The sequence below is a fragment of the Schistocerca americana genome, chromosome 6 (assembly GCF_021461395.2).
Source record: "Schistocerca americana isolate TAMUIC-IGC-003095 chromosome 6, iqSchAmer2.1, whole genome shotgun sequence".
NCBI lineage: Eukaryota > Metazoa > Arthropoda > Insecta > Orthoptera > Acrididae > Schistocerca > Schistocerca americana.
In genome coordinates, this window is record NC_060124.1 from 297,490,025 (window position 1) to 297,515,842 (window position 25,818).

Below are 25,818 nucleotides of genomic sequence, written 5' to 3' on the forward strand. Positions count from 1 at the left end.
TTTGAGGAACCTCTTCCTCCTTCTTCCCTGTGCGCTCCCTTAAGTCCGGCCCACGCGTCTGACGCGTAAAGGGTGACTGGGTAAAGCATAATTTCCAGCCATATGTCGACAGGTAGGGGACTCACGTACCCCCTGGTACAGGCCAGGCCCAGGAAAGTATGGTTGCCTGAGCTGCTACCTTCCCAAATTGCTGATTGTTCACACCTCAGATCACCTGGCAGAGGGGCCAATCACCTAGGGCGGGTGCACCCCCTTTGTGAACAGGGCCCCCAGTTGGAAGGAGCGCGCCATCGGAGGCGCTGGCAATCATGGGGGAGTTTCTCGCAATCAGCCAATCATCCATCCTCGTTGTAGACCACGTCTACCAATATAAACGGAATGAAGCTACCTATTCAAAGACCTTACCAGGCGCACCAAGGTTCCTCGTGATTTCACGTACTGAAGACTGTCAGTCCTTTGCAACTGTAAATCTGTTTCCCAGTCAGAAAGGTGTTGATGGATGCAATTGCCGCCCCTGTGAAATCCTGCTCTCGTTTACGCAATGAAACTTTGCTTTTGGAGACTACTTCTGATTCGCGAGCACAACTGTTCGCCACTTCGCCTTTCCACGGCCATCCTGCTCGTGTCGAGGCCCCTAGGACTCTGAATTCTTCCTGTGGTGTTGTTTACACTACGCTGCTCGATGGTCTGAGGCCGAAATCCAAAAGTACCTCTCTGACCAGTGTGTCATTGCCGTCCATCAGTTGACGAAAAAGGTAGATGCCTCCTTAGTGCCCATCCGCGCACTCTCTCTCTCACCTTTCATAAACTGGTGCTTCTGTCCAAGATCAAAGCAGGTTATGAAATTATCACAGTCCAAGCGTACATTCCGAACCCACTGCGCTGCTGTAAGTGTCATGATTTCAAGCACATTAGACTTCTTGTCGATACCCAGCCCAATGTGTAACCTGTGGTAAGGAAGCGCACGAGTGCGATTATCCACCTCCTCCTTCCCGCTTCAATGGCGACCATGTTACCGCCTCTCCAGATCGTCCCATATATCTCGATGAGCGGGTTGTCCAGGAGATTGTCCTGTATATCTGGATGAGAAAGCTGTCCAGGAGATCCTGGTAAAGGAAGAAGTACCTTACCCAGTCGCTCACAAGTTATTGGTTAGTTGCAAACCCTGCATTCTTATATCTGGCACTTTCAGTACTGTTCTTGCTGGATTTCGCTCCATGAAGGGCATGGCCACGCAGATATGCGACCTCAAATTCAGCTCTGAGGTTATGAAATCGCCCAGTGTCACAGTTGCAACGCCGTCTCTTCTTCCAGCTGTATAGCAAGCCCTCAAACTCTCGCCTCACGGGGCAAAGTCACCAGCTACACGACAGGCTGACCGGAAAGGACAGAAGGAATACTCCAGTGAAGACTTCCTGCGTCCCTTCAGCCAACCAACATCTGATTCTTCTTCTGCCTTCTCGAAGAAGGCAAACCGATTTCTCCTTCGCCGACTCTAACATCCTCTTCGACGGTGTCGCCACGTGATACTCTCGTCCGACCGGCCTCCGTGTCACCAGTGTGCACAGCCAACCGTTATTCTGCCGACAGCAGAGGAAAGCAGTCACTTCTGTGGACTTCACGGAACAGGATCCTCCTGCCCCTGTGCCCTGTAGCAGCGAGTCTTCGCATGCTGGTACAAGGCCGCCGCCGAGGTGAGATGCCTTCATTTTTTCCTCCTCATGACTCTCCTCCAATTGAACGTTTGCGGCCTTCGATCCAACAAAGAGGATATACAGCTGCTTTTAGAATCGCAGCGTCCACTTTTTCTCTGCCTTCAGGAAACAAAATTGCATCCTTACAACCGCTTTTTTTTTTTTTGCATTTCTTCCCAGTCCGTTTTGACCTCCCCTCGAGGTCGGCATTCTATCTCATGGAGTCATGCTGCTCATACTGGATGAAATTCATAGTCAACCCATCTCCCTGACTACCCGTCTTCAAGCTGTTGCAGTCCGCCTTTCCTTCCTCACTTGAAATTTTCCCTCTGACACATACTCGAGCGACAATTTCCTGTGTGTTATCTGTCTGCTGACTCCTACCCCACCTGCGTGCACACCCAAATGGTAGCTTAGTCAAGTCGACTAGAGGCTTTACTCCTCCCTGGCGACTTTCGACGAACAACATTTCCCCAATTGTGATGAACTGGTGGAATATCTTACTAACGCTATCCTTAGCGCCACAGAATGTTCCTCGCACTTCCTCTATACCACATCGGATCCCGGTCTCTTGGTGGACTGAGGCACGCCGCGACGCAATTCACACGGAGACGTGCTCTCCGCATTTGTAACTGTCATCCTAGGATGGCAAACTGCATTCATTATAAACAGATGCGTGCAGTGTCGTCACTTTCTTTGGGATAGCAAAAAAGTTAGCTGGATTTCATTCACTTGTTCTTTTAACAGTTCCACCCCTCTTCTGTTGTGTGGGCCAACCTTCGGCAGCTTTCTGGGACCAAGATCCATTCCCCAATTTCCGGCCTGATAGTAGCAGACGATGTTACAATGGACCTTATTGGTATCTTCAACACCTTGGGCCACCATTTCCCGGAGATTTCGAGCTCCCCCACTGTCACGTTACCTTCCTCCATGGGAAACGAGCAGAGAAGGCTCGAGAGATACCCTTCTCTTCTCAGAATCGTGAGTGCTACGATGTTGTCTTTGCTATGAGGGAGCTAGCTCTCACTTCATCCCGGTCTTCTGGCCCAGACCCTGTTCACATTCAAATGTTGCAGCACCTTTCTCTTGCGGGCATGCACATTCTGTTTAATACGTACAACCGCTCTCCGGGTGGAGGTCGCGTTTGTCAAACGCTGGCGTGAAGTCTTTGTCATATCCTTACCTACGCCCGGTTAGGTAGCTACCACTCAATTTCTCTCAACAGCTGTTATTTGCAAGGTGATGGAACGTACGATTCATGCCTGGCTGGTATAGTGGCTCCAGATTATTATTATTATTATTATTATTATTATTATTATTATTATTATTATTATTATTATTATTAGTTGGGTTGATGGGGCGCTCGACATCACGGTCATCAGCACCCTGATAGTGGCTCCAGTCATCATTTACTAGCCACTGCCCAGTGTGAAATTCGAGCGCGCCATTCTGTTGTATACCATCTCATCACTTTTCTACCCATGTCATGAATGGTTTTCTGCGGAAATCCCAGGCCGTGGCTGTATTTTTCGATTTGGAGAAAGCCTACGACACCTGCTGGGGGACTGGTATTCCAAGTAGTCTCTACACGTGGGCCTTCCGTGGCCGCCTGTCCTGTCTCATTCAGGCATTTTTAGAAGACCGAGTTTTCAAGGTACGTGTGTGTTCTGCCTTGACGGACACCTTTATCCAGGAAAACGGAATGTCTCAGTGTTTCGCCCTGAATGTCGTCCTCTTTGCTGTCGCAATCTCCGGCTCCCTTTTTATTGACAATTTTGCCATCTACTGCAGTTCTCCACGGACTTCTCATTGAGCGGCGTCTTCAGTGATGTCTCGATGGTCTTTACACATCGAATATTTACAATGGCTTTCGTTTTTCTACTGGAAAAACCATTTGTATGAATATCTTGTGGTGCAACTGGTTTCGTCCACCGTCTTTCCGTTCACTGAAACCACGTAATTCCTGGGGCTCATGCTCGATAGGAAACTTTCTTGGTTCTCCCACGCGTCTTACCTGGCAGTCCACTGTATGCGGTCCCTCAGTGCCCTACGTGTCCTCAATGAAACGTCCTGGGGTGCAGATCGGAACACCCTCCTCCGCTTGTACTGATCCCTTATCCGTTCGAAACTAGACTATGGGTGTTTCATTTATGGATCTGCACGTCCGTCCGTCCCTCTTACGCCGTCTCAATACGATCCACTATCGTGACATCCGTTTGGCCACTGACGCCTTTTACTCTTGCCCGGATGAGTGTGTGTATGCAGAAGCTGCCGAACTACAGCTGTCCTACCGCCGTGACTTTCTCCACAGCAGATATGCGTGCCGTTTGTCATGCGTGGCCATCCATCCTATGCCTTTTTCTTCGGTATCTCCTTTGGTCGTCAGTGTGGGGCGTGTTCCTCCGCTCTGTTACCTTCTGGAGTTCGCTTTTGGCTCTTACTCTAGCAGCATAACTTCACGCTACCTGCAACTTTCCCAGAGGGTGTGAACCCTTCACCACCTCGGCTTATTGCGGCGGGTCGTGTTCGTCTTGGCCCTCATTCGCTCCCTAAGGACATCACTCCAGCTTCACTATCACCTTCAGTTTCACGGCATTCACATGGAGCTTCGCGATAGTAACTTTGTTTACACTGACGGGTGTTCGACTGACCGTGGTGTCGTGTGGGCCTTCGTCATTGGCGCCGACGTTTTTCGTTATCGACTTCCGGCACACTGCACAGTATTTACAGCAGACCTCTTCGCCGTGTACCAGGCCACGCAGTACATCCGGCGACATAGGCTTTTCAATTGTGTCATCTGCTCAGGCTCTTTCAGCGCCCTTCAAAGCCTTCTGTGTGGTGTACACCGTCCATCCCTCAGTGCAACTGGTCCAGGAAAGCTGTCACTTGGTCACTCCTGATGGAGCCACTGTGATGTTCATGTGGGTTCCTAGTCACGGCGGTCCGACAGGAAACGAGGTTGCTGCCAAGGCTGCAGTCCTCGCACCTCAGCCCGCTAGTTCTAACATTCCCTCAGATGATCTCTGTGTCGTCGTCTGCCAGCAGGTGGTGTCACTTTCGCATCAAGAACGCTGGTCCTCCGTTCATGGCAACAAGCTCCGGATTATTAAGCCTCTTCTGGCGGCTTGGACGACCTCCGCTCGGCCCTCCTGCCGCGATGAGGTCATTTTAGTTCAAATGGTTCAAATGGCTCTGAGCACTATGGGACTTAACTTCTGAGGTCATCAGTCCCCTAGAACTTAGAACTACTTAAACCTAACCAACCTAAGGACATCACACACATCCATGCCCGAGGCAGGATTCGAACCTGCGGCCGTAGCAGTCGCGCGGTTCCGGACTGAGCGCCTAGAACCGCTAGACCACCGCGGCCGGCGCCATTTTAGTTAGGATGTGTATTGGGCACTTATCCATCGCCAGTTGTTAAATGGTGCTTCCCACCACTTTGCGCACATTCTACCTGACTTTTAACTGTCCGCCATTTCCTGACGGAATGCCCTTTTTTTAAAAACCGCATTCGTTCCCGTTTGTGTTTGCCGTCTGAGTTATCAGCCGTTACAGCGAACGACGCACGGGCTGTCGACAGCGTTTTGCTTTTTTATCCGTCGTAGCAAAAGTCGAAGGCCATTTAATGTTTAGTTCTGGACCTCAGTTTCCCTATGGTGTATTTTATAGAATTTTCTCCACGTCCCTATTTTTAGCTGTCTTCTGTTGATTGGGATTGACGTGTAGTCATTTAACTCCTCTCTGTCTTCGTGATTTATAGTTTTGACACGGGCGCGTATGACCCTACATTGTTTTTGTTTTGGGGCGCAAAAACAACGGACCTCCGACATATGGTTTCCCACTGTTACACACCGTGAGGTTGCGCAGTGGTTGGCACACTGGACTCGCACTGGAGAGGACGACGGTACAAACCCGCGTCCGGCCATCCTGATTTATGTTTTCCGTGATTTCCCTAAATCGTTTCTGGCAAATGCCGGTATGATTCCTTCGAAAGGGCACGGCCGACTTCATTCCCCATCCTTCCCTAATCCGATGGGACCACTATTACAAGGGAGGACAGCGTCATTCAACAGAATAAAACTCCGTGAAAATTGTCATACCTTATATGAGGCTCGTAATTTGGTAGCTCAGGTGGTAGAGCACTGAACTGAAGAATTTTATAAGATCATATCCATAGGTCGCTATTTCAAATCCGACCCGACAATCATCTCATATTCAGATGTACGAAACTTCACTACACCGTTCAGAAATAGTATTACTGCGTATTCCTGGCTGATATTTTGTAATAAATGTGACCAAATATATATATATATATATATATATATATATACTTTATTAGAAACGATCTATCTTCGTGCTGTACAGTTAGGATCCTTATGGTTTAAACTTTTAAACTTTCGTCATTTTGCATAAAGAAAAAGTAAGTCTGCTTCAGACAGTGACGTTAGTTTAGACGCACAAACAACACAGCCCTTACGTTTGTTACACCTGCATCTTGCTTGCAGCTTGCTTTATTTCTCTCCGTATAGAAAACCTCATCGTTTTACACGTCGTTGTACTGTGGGTGTATATATACACTACTAGCAATGCTTTCCAAAAAAAAAAAAGTGAATGAGTAAATGCATTTATCCTCTATTGCCCATTTCTCAGATTAATATTAATGTGAAGCTGTATACAACACATTCCACCATCGAAACAACTGCTACAATCAGTTGTCACTAGTGCTGTTTTCGTATTTCGTGTAAAATTTTTGAAGTTCCTGGGTTCGAACACGTGACTTCTTGAACCGCAGGCAGATACACCATTCGTTACGACAGCGAGCGCCTGCTAGAATGCGTGTGTGTACCTAGGTTCTTTTATAGAAGAAATCAGCACAAAAAGATTTGCCAAGAATAATTTTACTGTGCTTTGGATCGTATGACTGGTAGTCTACAATCCTGTTACAATATACAAACTCATTTGCAAAAGTCCTAACATTCCTTAGTTTTGAGTGAGTTTAATGATATTGCAAGGAGCAGGGGAAAGAATTTCCACCGTTGCACATATCGCCGCTCTTAACGTCTGGAGCATAAACTCATCAACTTTCGCAAGGTTTCCACTATCAGCGTTCACAAAATTCCTTCTATTGTTATTTAAAAGTTTGACTGCGTTTCCCATAACTAAATAGCTAAACGGATGGAGAAAAAATACGTAAAAACCCCTTAACTTCATTTAACGCTCCTGTAACATACGTATAGCTTCGTTTTACTCCTAGTCTGCGACGTCACCAGAACTGCAGCCAGTAGCAGAGCTTTTTCGATCACGTGACCGAACCTTGATACTTCATGATTTTTTTAAAGCTTCAATTATATGAAAGTAACTGGTATTTTGTGAGAATGCTGACCGTAAATACTACTATAATCAATCAGAATAACAATCCGAACCATGTTTTTAACACAGGAAAATAGCCTGTTATATCTTTTTCGCATAAATACACATTGATATTAAGGAACGATTGTTTTTGAACGAGGATAATACTGCTGCCAAAAGTTATGTTTATAATCCACGTTAGAATTTTGTGCGGCACTCGCAAATGTCCAAATATACACGTATCTCATGACCGTCTTCGCAGGCCTGATGAGTCCCATCATCTACCCTACTCGTAACTCTAATAATCTCAAAGCAGCTATGAGTTTCAAGCCCCTTCTCCACAATCGTGGACTGGTTCTATAATCCCTTCTGAACTGATTAAGGCGATCTATATTCCCATTCGTTCATCGAAGCAGGTTTCTACATGAAAAAATTTAGACATTTCACACTTCTCCAAAATGATAGTTATCTATCATACCCATTATTTAATGTTGGCTATATAACGAGGAATCACGTTCACGGTACAGGTTTCGTTTAATCAAAAACTGCTCTTAAGTTTTTGTTTCCAAAGAGATTTCACTGGCATTACAGCAGATAATACGATTATACTAACAAAAGTTGGGATAGCTACACAAGTCTAAAGCGAACATACTTCGAAGTAAAAATAAGTATAGTAACGCAATTAGATATTTTTTATCGGCTGAACGGATGAAAACATCCCAAACTGACCCCTGTAAATTACTGACTTGTTCCAATACTATAGAAGAGAAGATGTACATTATCACCAATGATACTTGACTAAAGTACCGTAAACAAACGTACCATATGCTAATATTTTCACAACTGAAACGCACAAAAAAAATTGCTAATTAGGGCTTACTTTTTCTCAGCAGCTTGTTACACTTCCAAACTGAACAGGCTGGACAAATACGATATGGATAGCAAGGTAACAAATTATTCATGGGAAATACATTAATGTCTAGTATTGACAAGATAACGAGGTTACGAATGATTCATGGGAAATCAATGTCTAGTATTATCAGCACTGTAAGTTCTGATAATTTGTAAGTTAAGCAAAGGAAAGATTGTAACTCACCCAAAACGGCGAACCGCAGAACCGGTCCATGGATTCGAATGTCATGCTGGCGTTCTGTTGTACACTGCTATCTGCCCTTTTTCTCCTTTACCATCATCCACTCCCTGTGGTCACCTGTAAATGCATCACATATGACTTTTTACATAAGAATGTGCAATATAGCAACGTGAAAAAATCTATCCAAATAATAATAATTGTAGTAGAGGGCCTACCGTAATTCTTCAGGGGTGATTTTTTTAGTGCATCAGTGGATTGTTTGCAACTTTTGTGTGTCTTGATGATTAATTCTGTCAGGACTCTTATTTATGTTAATGTTACAAATATTTCTTACATTTTTTCTACGGAACTATTTTAAGTAAACCTCGCATTTAAATTGCTATATTAATACCACTGATTTACTAAGTATATCAAAGTAGCCAGCGAAAAAAGAAGGGTGGAGTGAGGCAGGGAGGGGGGGTGCAGAAGCCTAATCTTCACCTGATGGTAAAGAGCAAGGTGTAGTCTCTCTACTTCTATTTGATTCATTCTAAACTCTGGGAGGTGTATCAAAAAGCTGATGGAGGGCGAAATATATTTAGCAAATTTAGATTATATTTGATTAAACGCAGAGAAAACTACATCGATTACCTGTCACAAGCACTGTATGAGTTCAGACAGAATTGGAACCGCAGCGCTGAATGCAGCCTGCACTTTGAAAACAAGCGTAGCTGCTTGAAATCAGAAGCAACAAGTTTCCATACCGAGTGCGACGGCTGTCAAAATGGGATGAGTGAATCATGAAAACGTACTAATAAAGTTACTGACGCAAAATGCACTTTAGAGCAGAGTGTACGCTTGCTTTACGCCAAATTCAACTTTCTCGCCACAAAAAAAAAAAAAAAAAAAAAAAAAAAAAAAAAAAAAAAAAAAAAAAAAAAAAAAAAACTTTCACTTCTACAGAAGAAAACCAAAACTGATACTTGTAAATAACACTGGAACTTACTTATTTTTTCCACTGATATCTAAATGCGCATTTGGTAGCAGTAATTCAACCTTTGGTCAACAACTAAGCAACAAGAAATTTGGAATTTTATTAGCGGGAAACATAGGTAAATAGTAAGACAAGTTTTTCCTATCATCCTAGCAGCCGAGCGTTTTTATTTTATCACCAAGTGGAAAATTAACAAGCCGCGTTTGCTTGAAGCTACCAAATGAGAAAATTATACTGAAAATATCTATTGCCAGCAGGAAACAAATCTGCAGCTGTCTCTTAGCGTGTTTATCACAGTGATTTACAAAACTAACGAACTAGCTTCTTTGATTGTGAATCACACACAATAATATAACCCGCTGAATATGCATCGGCTGGGCAGAGAAGTGGCTGAAAACATATTTTGAGTTATATAATAACGTTATGTGCAATAGTTGATTTTTTCGTAAATATGTTAACAGTTACGTGAACAATGGTAAATAGCTAGACCAAAGAGATTATTATATTTCTTTGATCGGCAATCAAGTGTGCCGGAACAGTTATTTGTTTTCATACGCACTACAACGTAGAAACAGCTTTAGAACCGCCTGCAAGTCACTTTAAGAACTACTTCTGGTTCAACTTACGGTTTTTCCAATACTGTTTCATTCGATCTTTTGACTGCCATGTTGCAGTTTTCTTTTGGATTTCCTCTAGATCTACTTCCAAAATGTTCTTGCGAAACTTCTCTGTTTAGAGTGGCGTGGTTTCCGACCTTCATCTTTTTCAGATCATTTCCGAGTTCTTGTAGCAAGAAAATTTTTTTCTGGTTGACTTGTTAGAAAATCCTCTTGCATACCTTGTTTTCATTCGTGCATGGCAATGTACGTAAAATATTCTGTGTTATCTCAGGACCACCTACAATTCAGTCCAATTCCAGTATTTTCTTGCAGCTATGCACGGTTCCGTTTTAGTGGTAGGTTATTTTTCTCGTTTTCCTTTGTTGCCGATGATTCCTATTTCCTCTTTATTAATGAAATCCATGTAATCGGCAGCTAAAGGAAATTCTGACTTTACAACTGTAACACAATGATGTCATTTACAAGTTCTATTTTACGCATCTCCACGCGACTGGCGGCCATTTTTATCTTCTTTGCACTAAATTTATTTACGTCTCCAATATGGTCTTTTTTGTTCACTACGTTTCGTAGTTTTGCAATTGTGGACAATTTAAATTTTTCCAACGCGCAATAAATTCCTACCATATTTTATATTTACTCTGTGTTGTCTGTATAAGACACTTTAGAGTTTGCCGTTTTCTGCAATTTTCGCTCTCTGCAGACGATGTTACAAGAGTGTCAGCGAAAGCTAAAGACCGAATTTTTAAATCTCGTTTATACCGGAACTAAGGACAGAAAATCGAGCGAATGGATGCTTCATTACAATTTAGAGGTAAAATTTGAACCAAGTCACTAGTTACGTAACAACAACATAACCAGTAGAAAGTCCGGGCATTTACAACCTGGTTTCAGTTACTCTAGTAAATGCTTCGGATTTCGGTATCCATTGTATCTCTTATTATTCCTTATGTGCATAGCGACAACGCTAAGCACTCAAAAGTTTCATGGAAGGTAATGCCAATATGGTGAGATTAATCTTTATCATATAAACGAAACGTCCTGGCTGACTCATGATACATAGTCCAAACTGCTTAGGACAGAAACTTCAAATTTGGAGACAGTGTTTATCTTACACTATAGGTATCTTTCTTTTCTTCTTCTTCTTCGAAATTTCATTTCACTCCTAAGGGGGTGAAACAGGGGATAGTACTTTCTTTTTGAAAGTATGTCGCTATTAAGGCACAACATTTTTGGAAATTCAACTCCTAGGGGTTAAACAGTGGGTAAATTTTTTAAATAAATTATTGAAGAACTACTGAGCTGCATATACGAATATCGGTATTTGACTTGTCGCTTAGAAAAAAATAGTGTTTTGAAATTCAACCTCTCAGGGTGTGAAATAGGGGAGGTAAAAGTTCTATGAAAATATTTTGACAGCATTTTTAAACACTAAATCAATGAAAATTTTGTATTTGGATTCTAGGTTAGATATAAAAAGGGAGTTGGTGTTTTTTGAAAGTCAGTTCCTAATTGGCTGAAATCTCGGACGCAATTTTTTATAAAAACACTCCGTTACATTAAAACATTTCTACAGCTAAAACTATGAAAACTGACAATGTCTTGGTTAGGAATAAAGAAATGTGTGTTATGGGGTGAAAGTTTCTATGGAAATTGACCACAATACTCTATGGCAGGAGTAACAAAAACATCCGACTCCAGCTACCAAAATCGCTTTTTGGTTGGTATTACATTCGAAATAGACCAAAAGCTCGTGCCTTTTCGCTCAGTTTCCGCCTGGCGAAAGCAAGTAATCTATTTGTCGTCTTTCTCACGGCCCCCGTTAGACCTTTTCAGTGGTTCAGGAACTTCTCCCGAAGCATTTTTTGTCTGTCTTCGACCACTCCATCGTTCACTTAACTGAAAGTATCATGACAGAGGTAAATCGCGCGCAAAACAGACAGAAAACGAATGCTCTCTTTCTAGTGAGCGCCGAATCTGAGGGCATGACGGTTCGCTGAACACACAACCGACTCTACAAGAGCTAGCACAACGCCAACAGAACACCACGTAACACCGAAATGTAAGAAGCGCAAGGCCCATGGATATGGAAACAGGAAGACAACGCTTTCAAGTAGCCTGGCAGTAATCTTTGAATACAAGAAAATTTGGCAGGAAAATCCGCATTTTTAATTAGATATATCCAGTTAATGGGAATTTTGGGCCTCGTAATCTAGTAGTAAAGTGCGTGTCTGGAAACAGGTTGGCACTCTGCGGTGCGCAATGGTGTGGAGCTGCAATACATGCAGGAGTCATCATCATCATCATCATATCGTGGGGCTGGGCTCCCATTGCAGTAACGATAACCACTGGTTGAGATGGCAGTGGCGATGACCGCGACTATCAAGCAATCCCTGTGGGTACTCCAGTTTTGTGTATCCGGACCTGAGAAAGTAGGAGGGGCAGGGAGTTCTGTATAAAATGAGTAACAACCTCGGAAGCTCCACTCGCGCAGATCAGACAAGTTGTTAAGGCGCTAGGTGATGATGTAGGCCTTCTGCAGGACAAAGGACACAGTGGTCACGTGTTGGCGATGCGGAAAGCCTTGCACACTGCAGATGACCGACGATTCATTTGGTCTGTGGTAGACAAGGCGGCCCGAAAGCCATTTTGAAATCACGAGGGCTTCCAGGCACCAACACAGTCGTCGGTTGGCCATATTTTCGAATAATTTATACAACCCTTTCGTTAGAGGGATTGGTCGATAATAAGTCAAAATTTTTGTGTCTCTTCCCGGTTTCAGAATTGGAGTAATAAATCCTCCCGCCAATGAGGTTATTTCCCCTTCCCGCTTAATGCGACTAAATGGCCCGAAATGCGCCGTATCTTTTTTCTAAATATTCTGGGCAACATTAAGCAGTGTTTCTTGCCACTTTTTAGCGGTTTCCCGCACCTACGTTTCACTGCAGAACACCAAAGAACTTCATACATTTTCACGGTGCATACGGACGACAGGAGCACATTAGCACGACTGGCGAGCCAGAGAAATGAGGTTTGAAAAAAGAACTACACGAGTTGATCATGTAATACGGAATATTGGCAAAGAGAAATGGACACCATCGGTGCACTACCGTACCTACTGACTCATCCGCGCTAGAGTAATAACGAAATATGTGATAGAGCTTTCCAGTGGTGTCTGCTGTAGGTACATTACACCTCACAACCAATTGTCGAGTGGACTTTTGTTCATCCTAAGTTTAAACCTAATGTAAATAAAGCATGGAGGCATACGTCAACCGCCTCAAAGTCAGCGTGTTTTGTGCGTCAACGTTGACAGTTCACGTTGTAATGCCGCCAGCATACAAGCTGCTGCCACTTCTGGTGGGACGCGTGCTGATTTTAGTGCTGCACTTTGAGGGTTCAACCCCGTCTTCGGATTGCTGACACTTTTTGCTTAATCTAGATGAACGACTGACTCGTTTTGTGTAAGGCTGCAAGACGTACTTCGGTGGCCGCATGTTTACGTAACTGTCTGGTAGAACAATATTTAGAGTACACGAGCGGATGTTAATAGTAGCTCGTGCATACACGTTGATAGTGTTCAAGCAGTATGTTGTCAGCTTTCCTGGAAGCTGAATGTGGAGTAAATTCTGTTAGAGCAAGTGGGCGGTAGCTACGTTGGATACTGATGGAAATTACGAGCATTTTCTTGATTCATGTTCTAAGCCGCAACTCTAAATGCAAAAAGACGTAAAGGGAGTGAGATGTACTATGAAACTTCGATACGCACAGACTGCGTTTTAAAGCGGGAATTTAGTATTACTGGACTTCGTATTGCAGGATACTTGCGTGCCTTTCAGTGCTATCGATACCGTTAGCACCATCTGGAGTCCATTTTTCCGCTTGAAAGCCACATGGCTGGAGCTTGCGCTACAACAAACGTTTATTATTTAACTGCACGTTTTCTGAGCCCTGCTGATGTAAAGATGTTGATCTTTAATCAAGATTTTCGTGGATGCTATACATTTTTTAATACTTCGTCTCACTGTTAAAGGTTTTTTTCTTCAATGGACTACTAGATGACACTATTGAGATGTGACAATCTTAAAATTTGTCATTTGTTATCGTTAACACAATGGTAGCTCAAACTGCCGCCGCCGCATTTGCAATGCATATGGCTCGCATAGTTCCATGAAGCTATGTTACAAACGATTCTTTCTCTTAACACAGTGGCCGGACGACGGATAGTAATGAAATGTAATGTCATCTGAACTCCAATGTCAGACTTTCGGAAGTTGTTCAGGGAGAGTTTAAGCGTATCGGTACAAAGAATTCGTGGACTTCAGTGACCAGTTACAGAGAACATCCACATCTACATGATTCCTATAGAATTCCTAGTTAAATGCCCAGCAATGTGTTCATCGATCCACCTTCAAACAATTTCACTACCATTCCACTTTCGAAAAGAGAGTGTGAAAAACGAATACTTAAATCTTTCCGTGCGAGCTCTGATGATGGTGATGTGATCATCATCATCATCATCATCATCATCATCATCATCATCATCATCATCATCATCATCATCATCATCATCATCATCATCATCATCATCATCATCATCATCATCAGCGAACCATTCAACGAAACATCATCGATATGGACTTTCTAAGCCGAAGGTCCACTCGTATACCCTTGATTGCATGATACAAAGCTTTATGCCTCGCCTGGGCCCGTCAACACCGACATTGGACTGTTGATGACTGGAAACATGCTGCCTGGTCGGACGAGTCGCGCTTTGAATTGTATCGATCGGATGGAAATGTACGGGTGCGGAGACAACCTCATGAATACATGAACCCTGCATGTCAGCAGGGGACTGTTCCAGCTGGTGGAGGCTCTGTAATGCTGAGCGGCGTATGCAGTTGGAGTGATGTGTGACCCCCGATACGTCTAGGTACAACTCTGACACGTGAGACGTACGTAAGCATCCAGCATCCATTCATGTCCATTGTGCATTCCGATGGATTTGGGTAATTCCAGTAGGACAATGCGACACCCCACACGTCCAGAATTGCTCCAGGAACAATCTTCTGAGTTTAAACTCTTTCGCTGGCCACCGAACTCCCCAGACATGAACATTATTGAGCATATCTGGGATGCCTTGCAACGTGCTGTTCAGAAGAGATCTCCACCCCTTCTACTCTTCTGCATTTATGGACGCCCCTGCAGGATTGATGGTGTCAACTCCCTCCAGCACTACTTCATACATCAGTCGAGTCCATGCCACGTCGTGTTGCGACACTTTTGAGTGCTCGCGGGGGCCCTACACGATGTTAAGCGCCTTTGGCTCCTCGCTGTATTACGTTATACCCATTTCGCTTCTATTTATTTGTGAAGTATCTCAAGTACTGATTTGTGATCTTATTAGTGCGTAAATGCCGTCGTCGAATTGTACTCTGTTTATGCTCCCAGGATGTCCGATCTTTGGCGCTTTACAAACACAATTCGACTTATCGCTGTTTTACGGTTTTGTTTGTCTATGTACTTCTGTACCTCGCTCAGCAGAAGTAGTACTCTCGTAAGAGGTTGGTAATGTCGGCTGATGTTTTTGGATTCGGCAGTTAGGTGCTAGATGCATATTATAAAATACGCCTGAGAACCGTGGGCCGCACGAATACTTTATTCGGGCCTCTGTTTGACGTCCACTGAACTACAGATTTAACTCGCAACGTCGTTCAGAACTGGGTGACATTTCTATATTAACTATCCTGTCTTGTATGTGTGCATCGATGCTGTTTCCTCTTTTTCTGTTCCAAGCGCGAATGTTACTTGGTAAAATGGCAGTTAAGCCTCGATCTCTCTAATTTTTACAATCACGGTACTTTCACGAGATATACGTAAGAGAAAGGAATATACTGTTTGACTTAGGTGAAAAACTAAAACCTGAAATTAAACTTATGTCTGCGTTATCTGATCAGAATGTCTGAAATCGATTGAAAAATTTCGTGATACACAAGATTAAAATGCAATGCATTTAAATAAACATTAATAGAACAAGTGTTTAAAACAGACTAAAAAGCATAAAATTTCTCCTAGCCCATACACATTCGTAACCCGTTACAGACAGTCCTGAAAACATGTGCTTATTTCGAACGAAAAAGGTTGGGCGCGTGGAAAGGTAACTGACGCGCGAAGAGTTCACCTTAATCACTAACAATTTTATTGCACTGAAGTTATATGAGCTGTTGTGATTTTCCTCAACGACAGCTACTCTCTGCACTCTGTACTATTACGAATTGCAATGCATCACAAGTTTTTAAATTTTAAATTTTACGAGAATTGCCGTAGATATTAAGAATTCACAAGCACAAACTACCAGAACAGTTTTAAATGAACTAATATTTTATACTTTCATCTATTGCTTTCGTAAATTTACTTTCGCTCCGCAATCTTTCCCACTAGTTCTGACCTCTACACTTTCTTGACTAATAATACGCACGTCTTTAGTTTTAATTCAGAATTCGACCACTATACGTGAAGCATAAAGGGGTAATCTATCATTTCGCTACGCTGTGCGACAGGTTTTTAGCGGAATACGCTATTTCTAAACGTGTAACGTCTGTAGAGGAGGCGAAGGCTGCTGCAGTTACCAGCTCCCAACTACAAGCCGGAGCCTTAGCTCGCGATACGCAGTGGAGGGAATCTGGCCCCTCTCCAAACGAAATAAACTCATCCTGGAGTTTGTTGGCGTATTCCAGGACCCTGCGCGCTGACCGCCACTTCTGCTTATTCACCAGCGTGCAGCATGGCCACCCGAAGGTAAATTTAGAAACGTCTTATGGATCGCGGATACCAGCCACCAGCCTCCAGCCGGCACGGAAACTGATAGTCACGGCAGTTGCTTCCGAAGTCGTGTCATCTCCACTTCATCATGCTCATACTCGCCGACCTCGCTTCCTATGGCGTACATGTCGACCGCCATTACAGTTAATGGCACAAACTTGACTGCAGAACGAATAGGCTGCACTTCTTTGAAAACAAAACCTGGGCATTAGCCTAAAATGCTGATATTTGTCTCCGCTCCTCTAGCTCGATAGCTCTACCGAGTTTGAATTCTGATTTCAAGTTTTTTAAATGCTAAATGTAATAAGAATAACTGACCCAGTACAGCGCAACATGAATTATCATCACGAACAGTGAACTGACACGAGCTATTATCAACACTCAGTTTAAGGGGGGGTAGGACGTCAATCGGGCCGACTTGGAGCAGGAGAGGCATCTCAGGACATTTTGATTTCCAGTGTCTATACTTTGACAAGTAAATTCATAAAACTTTGTCAGCATGACCAGGAAGGATTCAGAATTCGCACTCATAGCAGTGGAAGATCTAAATCATAAAGAAGTAATTTTTTTACATGTGAAATTTCATCATTTTTTCACTTACTAATGGCTGCATTTGTTTCTATAGGTACACTTTTCCTCATAAGTTAGATTCTTCGATGAATTTTGCACAGCATACATACCATACTTACAGGTGTATGAAACTCTAGAATTTATTTAATTTATGAAAAAACGAATGAACTGTTATATTTTAAACTTCATGTTTTGAAAAAACACAAATTTTGTATTTAATTACCTCAATTTTTACCACAGTTTTTAATAATTTGGAAAATTCTAGCGTTTCATACACCTTTAAGTATGGTTTGTATACTGTGCAAAATTCATCGAAGAATCTCTCTTACTTATGAAGAAAAGTGTACCTATAGCAACAAATACTGCCATTAGTAAGTGGAAAAAATGATGAAATTTCAAATGTAAAAAAATCATTTAGTTATTTGTTCGAACTTCCACTACTATGAGAGTGAATTCTAAATCCTTCCTGGTCATGCTGACAAAGTTTCATGAATTTATATGTAAAAGTATAGACAGTGGAAACTGAAATGTCCTGTGGTGCCTCTCCTGCTCCAAGTCGGCCCGTTTGACGTCCTACCCCCCTTAACTGGCCGACAATTACCGAGTCGTATTTCAACTTTATTTTTCAATGCACCACACATTAAGCATTCTTCACGTTCCTTCCGCGCATGTGGAAGGGTCCTTTCTCAAATGCGTGTGCGCGATACGCACTGATCCGCAACGTAGTCTTAGGTTCTTTGAATACTGCTTCTTGAAACTTTGTAAGCAAGCTTTCGCGGGTAGCTGAAATACCTTTAAGCCTGTGCCAGCATGTTTTTCCAGATGTCTCCAGTGACTCAAACTTGTGACCCTTCTTGCTGTCTTCCCTTGTTTTCAATATCCCCTGTTAGTCGTATCTCTATGGGTCCAACACTCTTTAGCACTATTCTAGGAAGATCCGTGTTAAGTGTTTTGTCAGCCATCTCCACTGTAGACACTGGATTTTCCCAGTATTCTTCTAATGATCTGTCCCAGTATTCTTCCAATGATCTGAAGTCCAAACCCTGCTTTACCTACACCAGAGCCGATATGATTAATAAGTTGCGGGGACGTGAAATGGAATAAACCAACGTATTTGTAGGACCTGATTCCAGCTGTGACTAACTGATAATTTAATCAAAAGATAATGCACTCCCCAGTCACATGTATGTGACCTCCACCTGTGTTCGATTTCAACGTGCATAACCACTGACAGATGCAGGTGGCAGCACTAGCAGCCGAGGGAACATAAAGCTTGTCACGAGAGCGCGGAAAACGTGCAGCTGTTGTCGTCGTAATGCAGAAGCGGAGCGACTTATCCGATGTCCGAAAGGGCACTACCATTGGCTTTCAGGCCAAAGACGGCACCATTTGCGAAACGGTTAACTCTGTAAACATTTGCATGCCCCCGTGGTTCACGTATGCCGTGCATGACAAAACGGGGCTATCTAAAAGCGTTTCCGAGGCAACTCTGACGCTCCAGGGGCCACAGATGACAGGGATCAACGATGGCTGCTAAGATGTGTACGGGCGAATGGACGTGCAACTACTAACTGACCCCGCCCACAATGAACCAACGGACTACCAAGTGTCTCCTTAACGACCATTTAGTGAGCATTCCTGTATGGCCTTCGCAGCAGGCGCCTGCTTCATGCACCCCTACTGATACAGGCTCCCAGGTAGATGCCATTTTCCTTGACTTCCGGAAGGCGTTCGATACAATTCCGCATTATCGCCCGATAAAGTAAGAGCCTACGGAATATCAGACCAGCTGTGTGGCTGGATTGAAGAGTTTTTAGCAAACAGAACATAGCATGTTGTTCTCAATGGTGAGACGTCTACAGACGTTAAAGTAACCTCTGGCGTGCCACAGGGGAGTGTTATGGGACCATTGCTTTTCACAATATATATATATAAATGACCTAGTAGATAGTGTCGGAAGTTCCATGGGGCTTTTCGCGTATGATGCTATAGTATACAGAGAAGTTGTAGCATTAGAAAATTGCAGCGAAATGCAGGAAGATCTGGGGCGGATAGGCACTTGGTGCAGGGAGTGGCAACTGACCCTTAACATAGACAAATGTAATGTATTGCAAATACATAGAAAGAAGGATTCTTTATTGTATGATTATATGATAGCGGAACAAACACCGGTAGCAGTTACTTCTGTAAAATATCTGGGAGTATGCGTGCGGAACGATTTGAAGTGGAATGATCATAAAAAATTAATAGTTGGTAAGGCGGGTGCCAGGTTGAGATTCCTAGGGAGAGTCCTTAAAAAATGTAGTCCATCAACAAAGGAGGTGGCTTACAAAACACTCGTTCGATCTGTACTTCAGTACTTTTCATCAGTGTGGGATCCGTACCAGGCCGGGTTGACAGAGGAGATAGAAAAGATCCAAAGGAGAGCGGCGCGTTTCGTCACAGTGTTATTTGGTAATCGTGACAGCGTTACAGAGAAGTTTAGCAAACTCAAATGGCAGACTCTGCAAGAGAGGCACTCTGCATCGCGGTGTAACTTGCTGTCCAGTTTTCGAGAGGGTGCGTTTTTGGATGAGGTATCGAATATATTGCTTCCCCCTACTAATACCTCCCGAGGAGATCACGAATGTAAAATTAGAGAGATTCGAGCGCGCACGGAGGCTTTCCGGCAGTCGTTCCTCCCGCGAACCATACGCGACTGCAACAGGAAAGGGAGGTAATGACAGTGGCACGTAAAGTGCCCTCCACCACACACCGTTGGGTGGCTTGCGGAGTATAAATGTAGATGTAGACTGCTGTTCATCAGCGGCGAAGGCGTCCGAGGAGTGAGTGTTATAGCCTGGGGAATGTTTTCATGGTATCCCGTGGGTGATCTCGTCATTCGGGAAGGCACAACGGATCAAGATAAGTATGCGTTTATCCTTGGGAACGATGTCCACCCCGATATGCAGTTTGTTTTCCCTCGTCACTATGGCATCCACCATGAAGACAGTGCAACGTGTCACACAGCTCGCAGCGTACGTGCGTGATTCGGAGAGCACCAGGATGAGTTTACCCCACTCCCCTGGTCCCCAAACTAGCCGGATTTGAACCTGACAGACAATATGTGAGACCACCTGAATGGGACTGTTCGCGCCATGGATCCTCAGCCTAGAAACCCAGCGCAGCTGACCACAGCACTGCAGTCGGCATGGCTCCTCACCGCCGTCGTTACCTTCCAGAACCTCACCGATTCTCTTCCAGCACGTTTCGCAGCGGTGCGCGCTGCGGGAGGTTTGTTATTCAGGCTTCTGACTGGTGGTGACAATATGACTGGACAGTTTATTAACTATTGTCTGCAAGGTCAGTAATATATAACAGGAACAGTAAGGGTCTGAATACTTTCCCGAGACACACAACAAGTTACTTTTATATCTATCTACGACGTTCCATTCGCTGGATGCTGCGTCCTTTCCACAAAGATATCCTCAATTCCGTCTTAATTTCGCTCGATACCGCATACGCTACTAAGTGAAGGTGCACTAGTGAGAAATGCGTTCCAGAAATCAAAAAAATACTGTACCAGACTGCCTTCATCCATGGCATTCATGTCATCATTTGAGGGAAGTACGAGTTGGGTTTTTACGCGATGTATGTTTTGAGAACCCATGCTCGTCGGCGTATAAGAGGGAATTCCGTTCGACATTCCTCGGTTTTTTTTCCACATATTTTGAGTCCTCCCATGTTGTGCTTAACCTCTGGGTGGATGCCTGTCATGCAGCGGTTTCAGATTGCTAATATTTCCGTTAGGTTTGAGTTGTAGGTTTCCTGCACTCAGTTACTTTCAAATACGTTCGTTGAAAGTAAGTAGAAATTTAGCGTCAGATGAGCACCTAAGACGATAGCAGGACGATGAAATGAGTTTGGGTAGAATCGTCCACAGCTTCATAACTATGTAACAATTTCTAAAGGTAGGTGTTATCTTTTATAGACGTATTTCATATTAAATCTGCAGTAAGTACAATAGGATTTTTTATTGATCTGGTCTATAACATCAATCTTAAGTAAAGTGATTACTTATACAATCTTCTATATGTACTGTAATTTACCAAAACAGATAAACGGATTAGCGACAGCGAATCCGAAGTGAAGGATGGAAAAGTCTTCAGAGCCTGAGGTGTGAATGAGCTCGTTGGGACATACAGTATATTATAATGAAGAATCTGATTCAAATGAACTTCAGCTAATGGGAAGAACAATCTGCAGATGAATATAATTCCTGTTATCATTGGAAGAGCATAAAACAAAACTTTCTAAGTCTCTTCCTAACAGACACGTGAGAACAAGGTCAGAGAATGTAACAGCTCATTTCTCTGACCCCAAAAGGAAGCATCAGCAATGGTTTCTGAATAAGTTATTTCATCTTTTCTTAGAAAGCAGTGTTCACAAAATTATAGTTAACTGCACGCATTTATTTAAGAGACCTGGCAAGCATAATTTGAGACAGAGATGCTAGACCCACATCTTGAGTTTGAAACAATGCAACTTTTTGGGATACTCTAACAGGAACCGTAATAAGTCCTAGAAGAAACACTAGCATGCTGTGGGCTAACTAGCTTAGAATCCTGTTACCTAAATATGAGCGAAAAGAAGGTTTAGATTTCTTCTGAGATATTTACGTTTTGAATCGTATGGGGCACAAGCCTTCGAAAAGATATTGACACATTAACCCCAGTAAGAGAAATTTTTTAGACTTAAGTAATTTTTCGGAACACTTTGTTCCAAGTGAATGCTTGGCTGTCGATGAACAGTTACTTTCTTTTTGTGGAAAACGTTAATTCAGACAGTATCTTCCTAAAACACAGCATTCCCAAATTTGCTTTGGTAGCTGCTAGAAGTGTATAAACAACTAACTTAGAAATTTATGAAATTTATTAGCAAATGTGGAATGCGTGTGACATTGGTTGCATTAGGTATGAAGGTATGAATTATTGGTGACACATGAAAATTTTAGCCAAACCACGACTCTAACCCGGACTTTCCACTTGTTCCGAGAGGTCGCCTTAACACCTTCGGCTATCCGAGCACGCTCCCACAACGACGCAAGCTTCTAGATGAAATACGGTCTTCGACCCCATCGCCCCCAACTTTACTTTGATTCCTCTCAGGTGGTTTGAAGGAGACAAATGCATTCGACCTAAGTGTTACACGCCTCAACGGGCAAAATGACGATTGTGTGAAATTCGGGTTCGAGCTCAATTGCGAGTAAATTTCATAACTTTGTTGGCACTCAGTGAATGTTTCTTTCAAGTAAAGCAGTGGTCCTACAGATGTAGAAGAGAGATTTGCCCAGCCTGTGAGCGGGACACACCGGAACATTGGTGCCACTGGTTACGGTGTAAAAGGCGTGTGTGTGTGTGCGTGTGTGTGTGTGTGTGTGTGTGTGTGTGTGATTTGCATACTATACGTGTTAACTGTGTCGAAATAAACTACTGAAATTTTGTTTTGGAAATTTATGGTTTATTTCCATCATCATACATCTACAAAGATAGGAAAACAAATGATGTCATTTGATAACCGTTCCAGAGAGGAATTAAAAAAAATCAAATGACGGACAGAAGTCACCCTAATCTCATAACGATATAGCACGCGCATCTTGCAGGGTTAATATCCAATTACAGTCGTTACCAGCTCTAAATGCGTCTTTTTTTACGGATTATTTCGTTTTTTTGCACAGAAACTGGTTATGAGCTGAATGCAATTTTTTATGTAGCTCAACAGTCATGTTACTAAGACACAACATTAAGAAATTATAAATATTACTTCGGATGAATGTCTGAAGAATTGCGCCATCAAAGTCAAAATTTATCCCCTGGCACCCGCTTGACCAACTAAACTGCGGCTCCGTCAGTGACTGGTAAATCGTTTGCGGGGAATCCCCTGTTAAGTGCACCCGTAAGCACCAACTGACACACCTCGCAGCGACTCTAGAGTAGCGGCCGCGTGCGTATGCGTAAGGGCGCGCCGTGTTCTTTACGTAAGTGCGTGTCGACAGCGGAGGTCGCAGAATCCGTGTGCGCAGCGCAGCCAGCCTTGACCGCGCGTCACAGGCACCGCGCAGGGCCGCCAACGCGACAGAAATACCGCTTCCCGAGAGAGCGAAGCAACAGCGGCGGCACAGACCTTGACGGCCGACTGCCCGCTGGCGAGCCAGTTCGCGCTTGGCACTGACAACGTCGTAGCGTGTACGCCTTCCTTCTGTCCACCGCTGTGTACGAAGTAGACTCGGCTCGTATCTACTGGGTGCGTACGCGCTGTTTCCATCTCCTCACTTTGTACTGTAAGACAATTCAATCTGCTGACGAGGCGGTGTAGTGTTCCCCGCCTTTTACTACTCCAGGCGAGCGATCATGTGGCCCTTTGACGAAAGGGCAGGCTCTGGGGGACCAGGAATGCAGATTTCAGCAGAAGCCTTCCGAACTACTCCGCCACCGTACAATGTTTAGTAACTTGTGGAATTTCAGACGCAGGAATATATTTTTGTCATTTCATATTAACGTAAATAACATTACCTTTTAACATGTCAGCGACCTTTTTATTGTCTATAGGGCTGCCTAGTCTTCCCTAAGAGGTAAAGGTTGACAATTTTCAATCTACTTATAACGAAAGAAAATGATTTAGGATTTCTTCGTTTTCTTCTGGAACGGCTCTCATCAGAACTCCTATTCTGTATTGATACGCACACACAGCACACTATTTAACATCAGCAGCAGGAGCCGAAATTTACTGAGCTTTTCTGGCCGCCGATTTGATCTTGATAAGATTGTAGCTTTTAAAATGGATCCCTGACAGTAAGTATTTAAGTATGCCACATTTCGTGTTGCTGCTAAAACTACGGATTGTTTACGAGATCTATTCAAAAAATTGCGAAACTTTGTCCACAATTTTTTTCTACGTTTATCTTTTACTAATTGTGCAGGGTCTCCTTCGAAATACTCTCCTCCTCCACAACGACGTTTCTGGATGTAATCTTGGCAGCCTGTTACTAGATCGCACGAAGCACCATCTGCGAATTTTCTTTTACCTCGTCTGCAGTTGCAAATCTTCGTCCTTTCCAACTGGGTTTTCAACTTCGAAAATTAAAAAAAAAGTCCGTAGGGGCCAGATCTAGGGAACACGGAGGATGAGGCAACACAGTTATTTCGTTTCTTGTGCTCTACGCACTCACAAAGAGGGATGAATGATGTCAAAGAAAGCTATTAGCATGGCTTTGACACTGACTTAACGAGCTTTTATGGTCTTTGAGAACCTTTCCCGACCCACTGTGAAGACAATCTTGGTCTCATAACGGTGGACAGGTGTCTCATCACCAGTTGTGATTCTCTTAAGGAACATCTCGTTCTCATTTGCGCGATCCAAAAGTTCTTCACAGATTGCGAAGCGAAGGTCTTTCTGGTCTTGACTCATGAGCCGTGGGATGAACTTGGCGATACATTCCAAGATAATGTGTAAGGAATGCATTCTAAGATGCTGTTTAATGATTTCATGACATGACCCAATTGAAACGTTACATTATTCTGCAGTATCTCTGACAGTCAGTCTTCGATCGGCATGCACAATTTCGTTGACGTTCCTGACATGAGAGTTGTCGGTAGACGTCGAAGTGCGTCCTGAACGAGGGTCATCTTTATCTTCCGTCCGGCCATTTTTAAACCATTTGAACTGTTTGTAACACCGAGTACGGCTTTCTGTATCGTATGGTGTGTGTCTGTAAAGATTTTCCGGAGTTTAACGCAAAATTTGATCCAGACGCGTTGCTCCTCTAACTCTGCCATCTCGAAATTCGCAAAATGTGTGACATAACTTTCTACTCAATACAGCACTGAACAATAACTCACAGACATACATTGGCAGTTACACATTAAACACAGGCGTGTGCAGGGATGCTAATCGCAGTTCGCTCCAACATACCACAGACGCGAAATTACGATTCCAGAATTTTTTAAACAGGCCTCGTACACATGTTAGGAAGATGACAGTAAAATGCAAATACATTGTTTTAACGGTCTTTCAAAAAGGCGAAAATGCGTGAAACTTCTCAGTATTGTGGTGTACGCTTCTCCTCCTCTTACTACTACTACTACTAGTAGATCCTTCAACTCGTGCACACTCACAATCTTTTCAGAGATGAACGTTAGAGAACAAATTTTGCACTCACTCGCCTCATTTGTAAATCATCAGTTAAAATGCTTTGCACGGATCCTTACAAGATGCTACGTTCTTCGGAAGCCCTCGAAAAATTATCTGAACGAACTATTTTTACCATTTTTGGCACGTTTTCTTCTGTTTTAGAGGTTAATGGGCGTCGCGAACGTTGCTAGTCTTCTACCGACTCATTTCAGCTTTTAAATCGATCCTACCACTTGAAAACACAGGTACAGCGCTATCGTCATACACCACTTTCAAAATTTCGTGAGTTTGGTTGGTTGGTTTAAAAGAGGGGGGAAGGGACCAGACTACGAAGTCATTAGTCCCTTGTTCCTAACAAAACAATGCCACAAGTGTGAGCATAAAACAGATGAGACATAACACAAAACAGAAAGGAAGGAAAAACCACAAAACTGAAGGAAAGGCAATGAACACTAAAAGGAACAAAAGAGGGGAAGAAAACAACAGAGGCGCTAGAAACAGAAGAGAGTAAAACAAAAAAGAAAATTA

The 25,818-nt window shown here is 43.3% G+C and overlaps 1 protein-coding gene across 1 annotated transcript in view; it reads right to left on the reverse strand.

The window, feature by feature from the left end:
• LOC124619877 (multidrug resistance-associated protein 1) overlaps nt 1-25,818 on the reverse strand; it is a gene marked incomplete in the record, with an annotated part of 365,477 nt that overhangs the window by 185,183 nt on the left and 154,476 nt on the right. Inside the window, 1 exon segment of the mRNA XM_047146501.1 lies at nt 8,143-8,256. Within this exon segment, the coding sequence (XP_047002457.1) occupies nt 8,143-8,187 (45 nt within the window).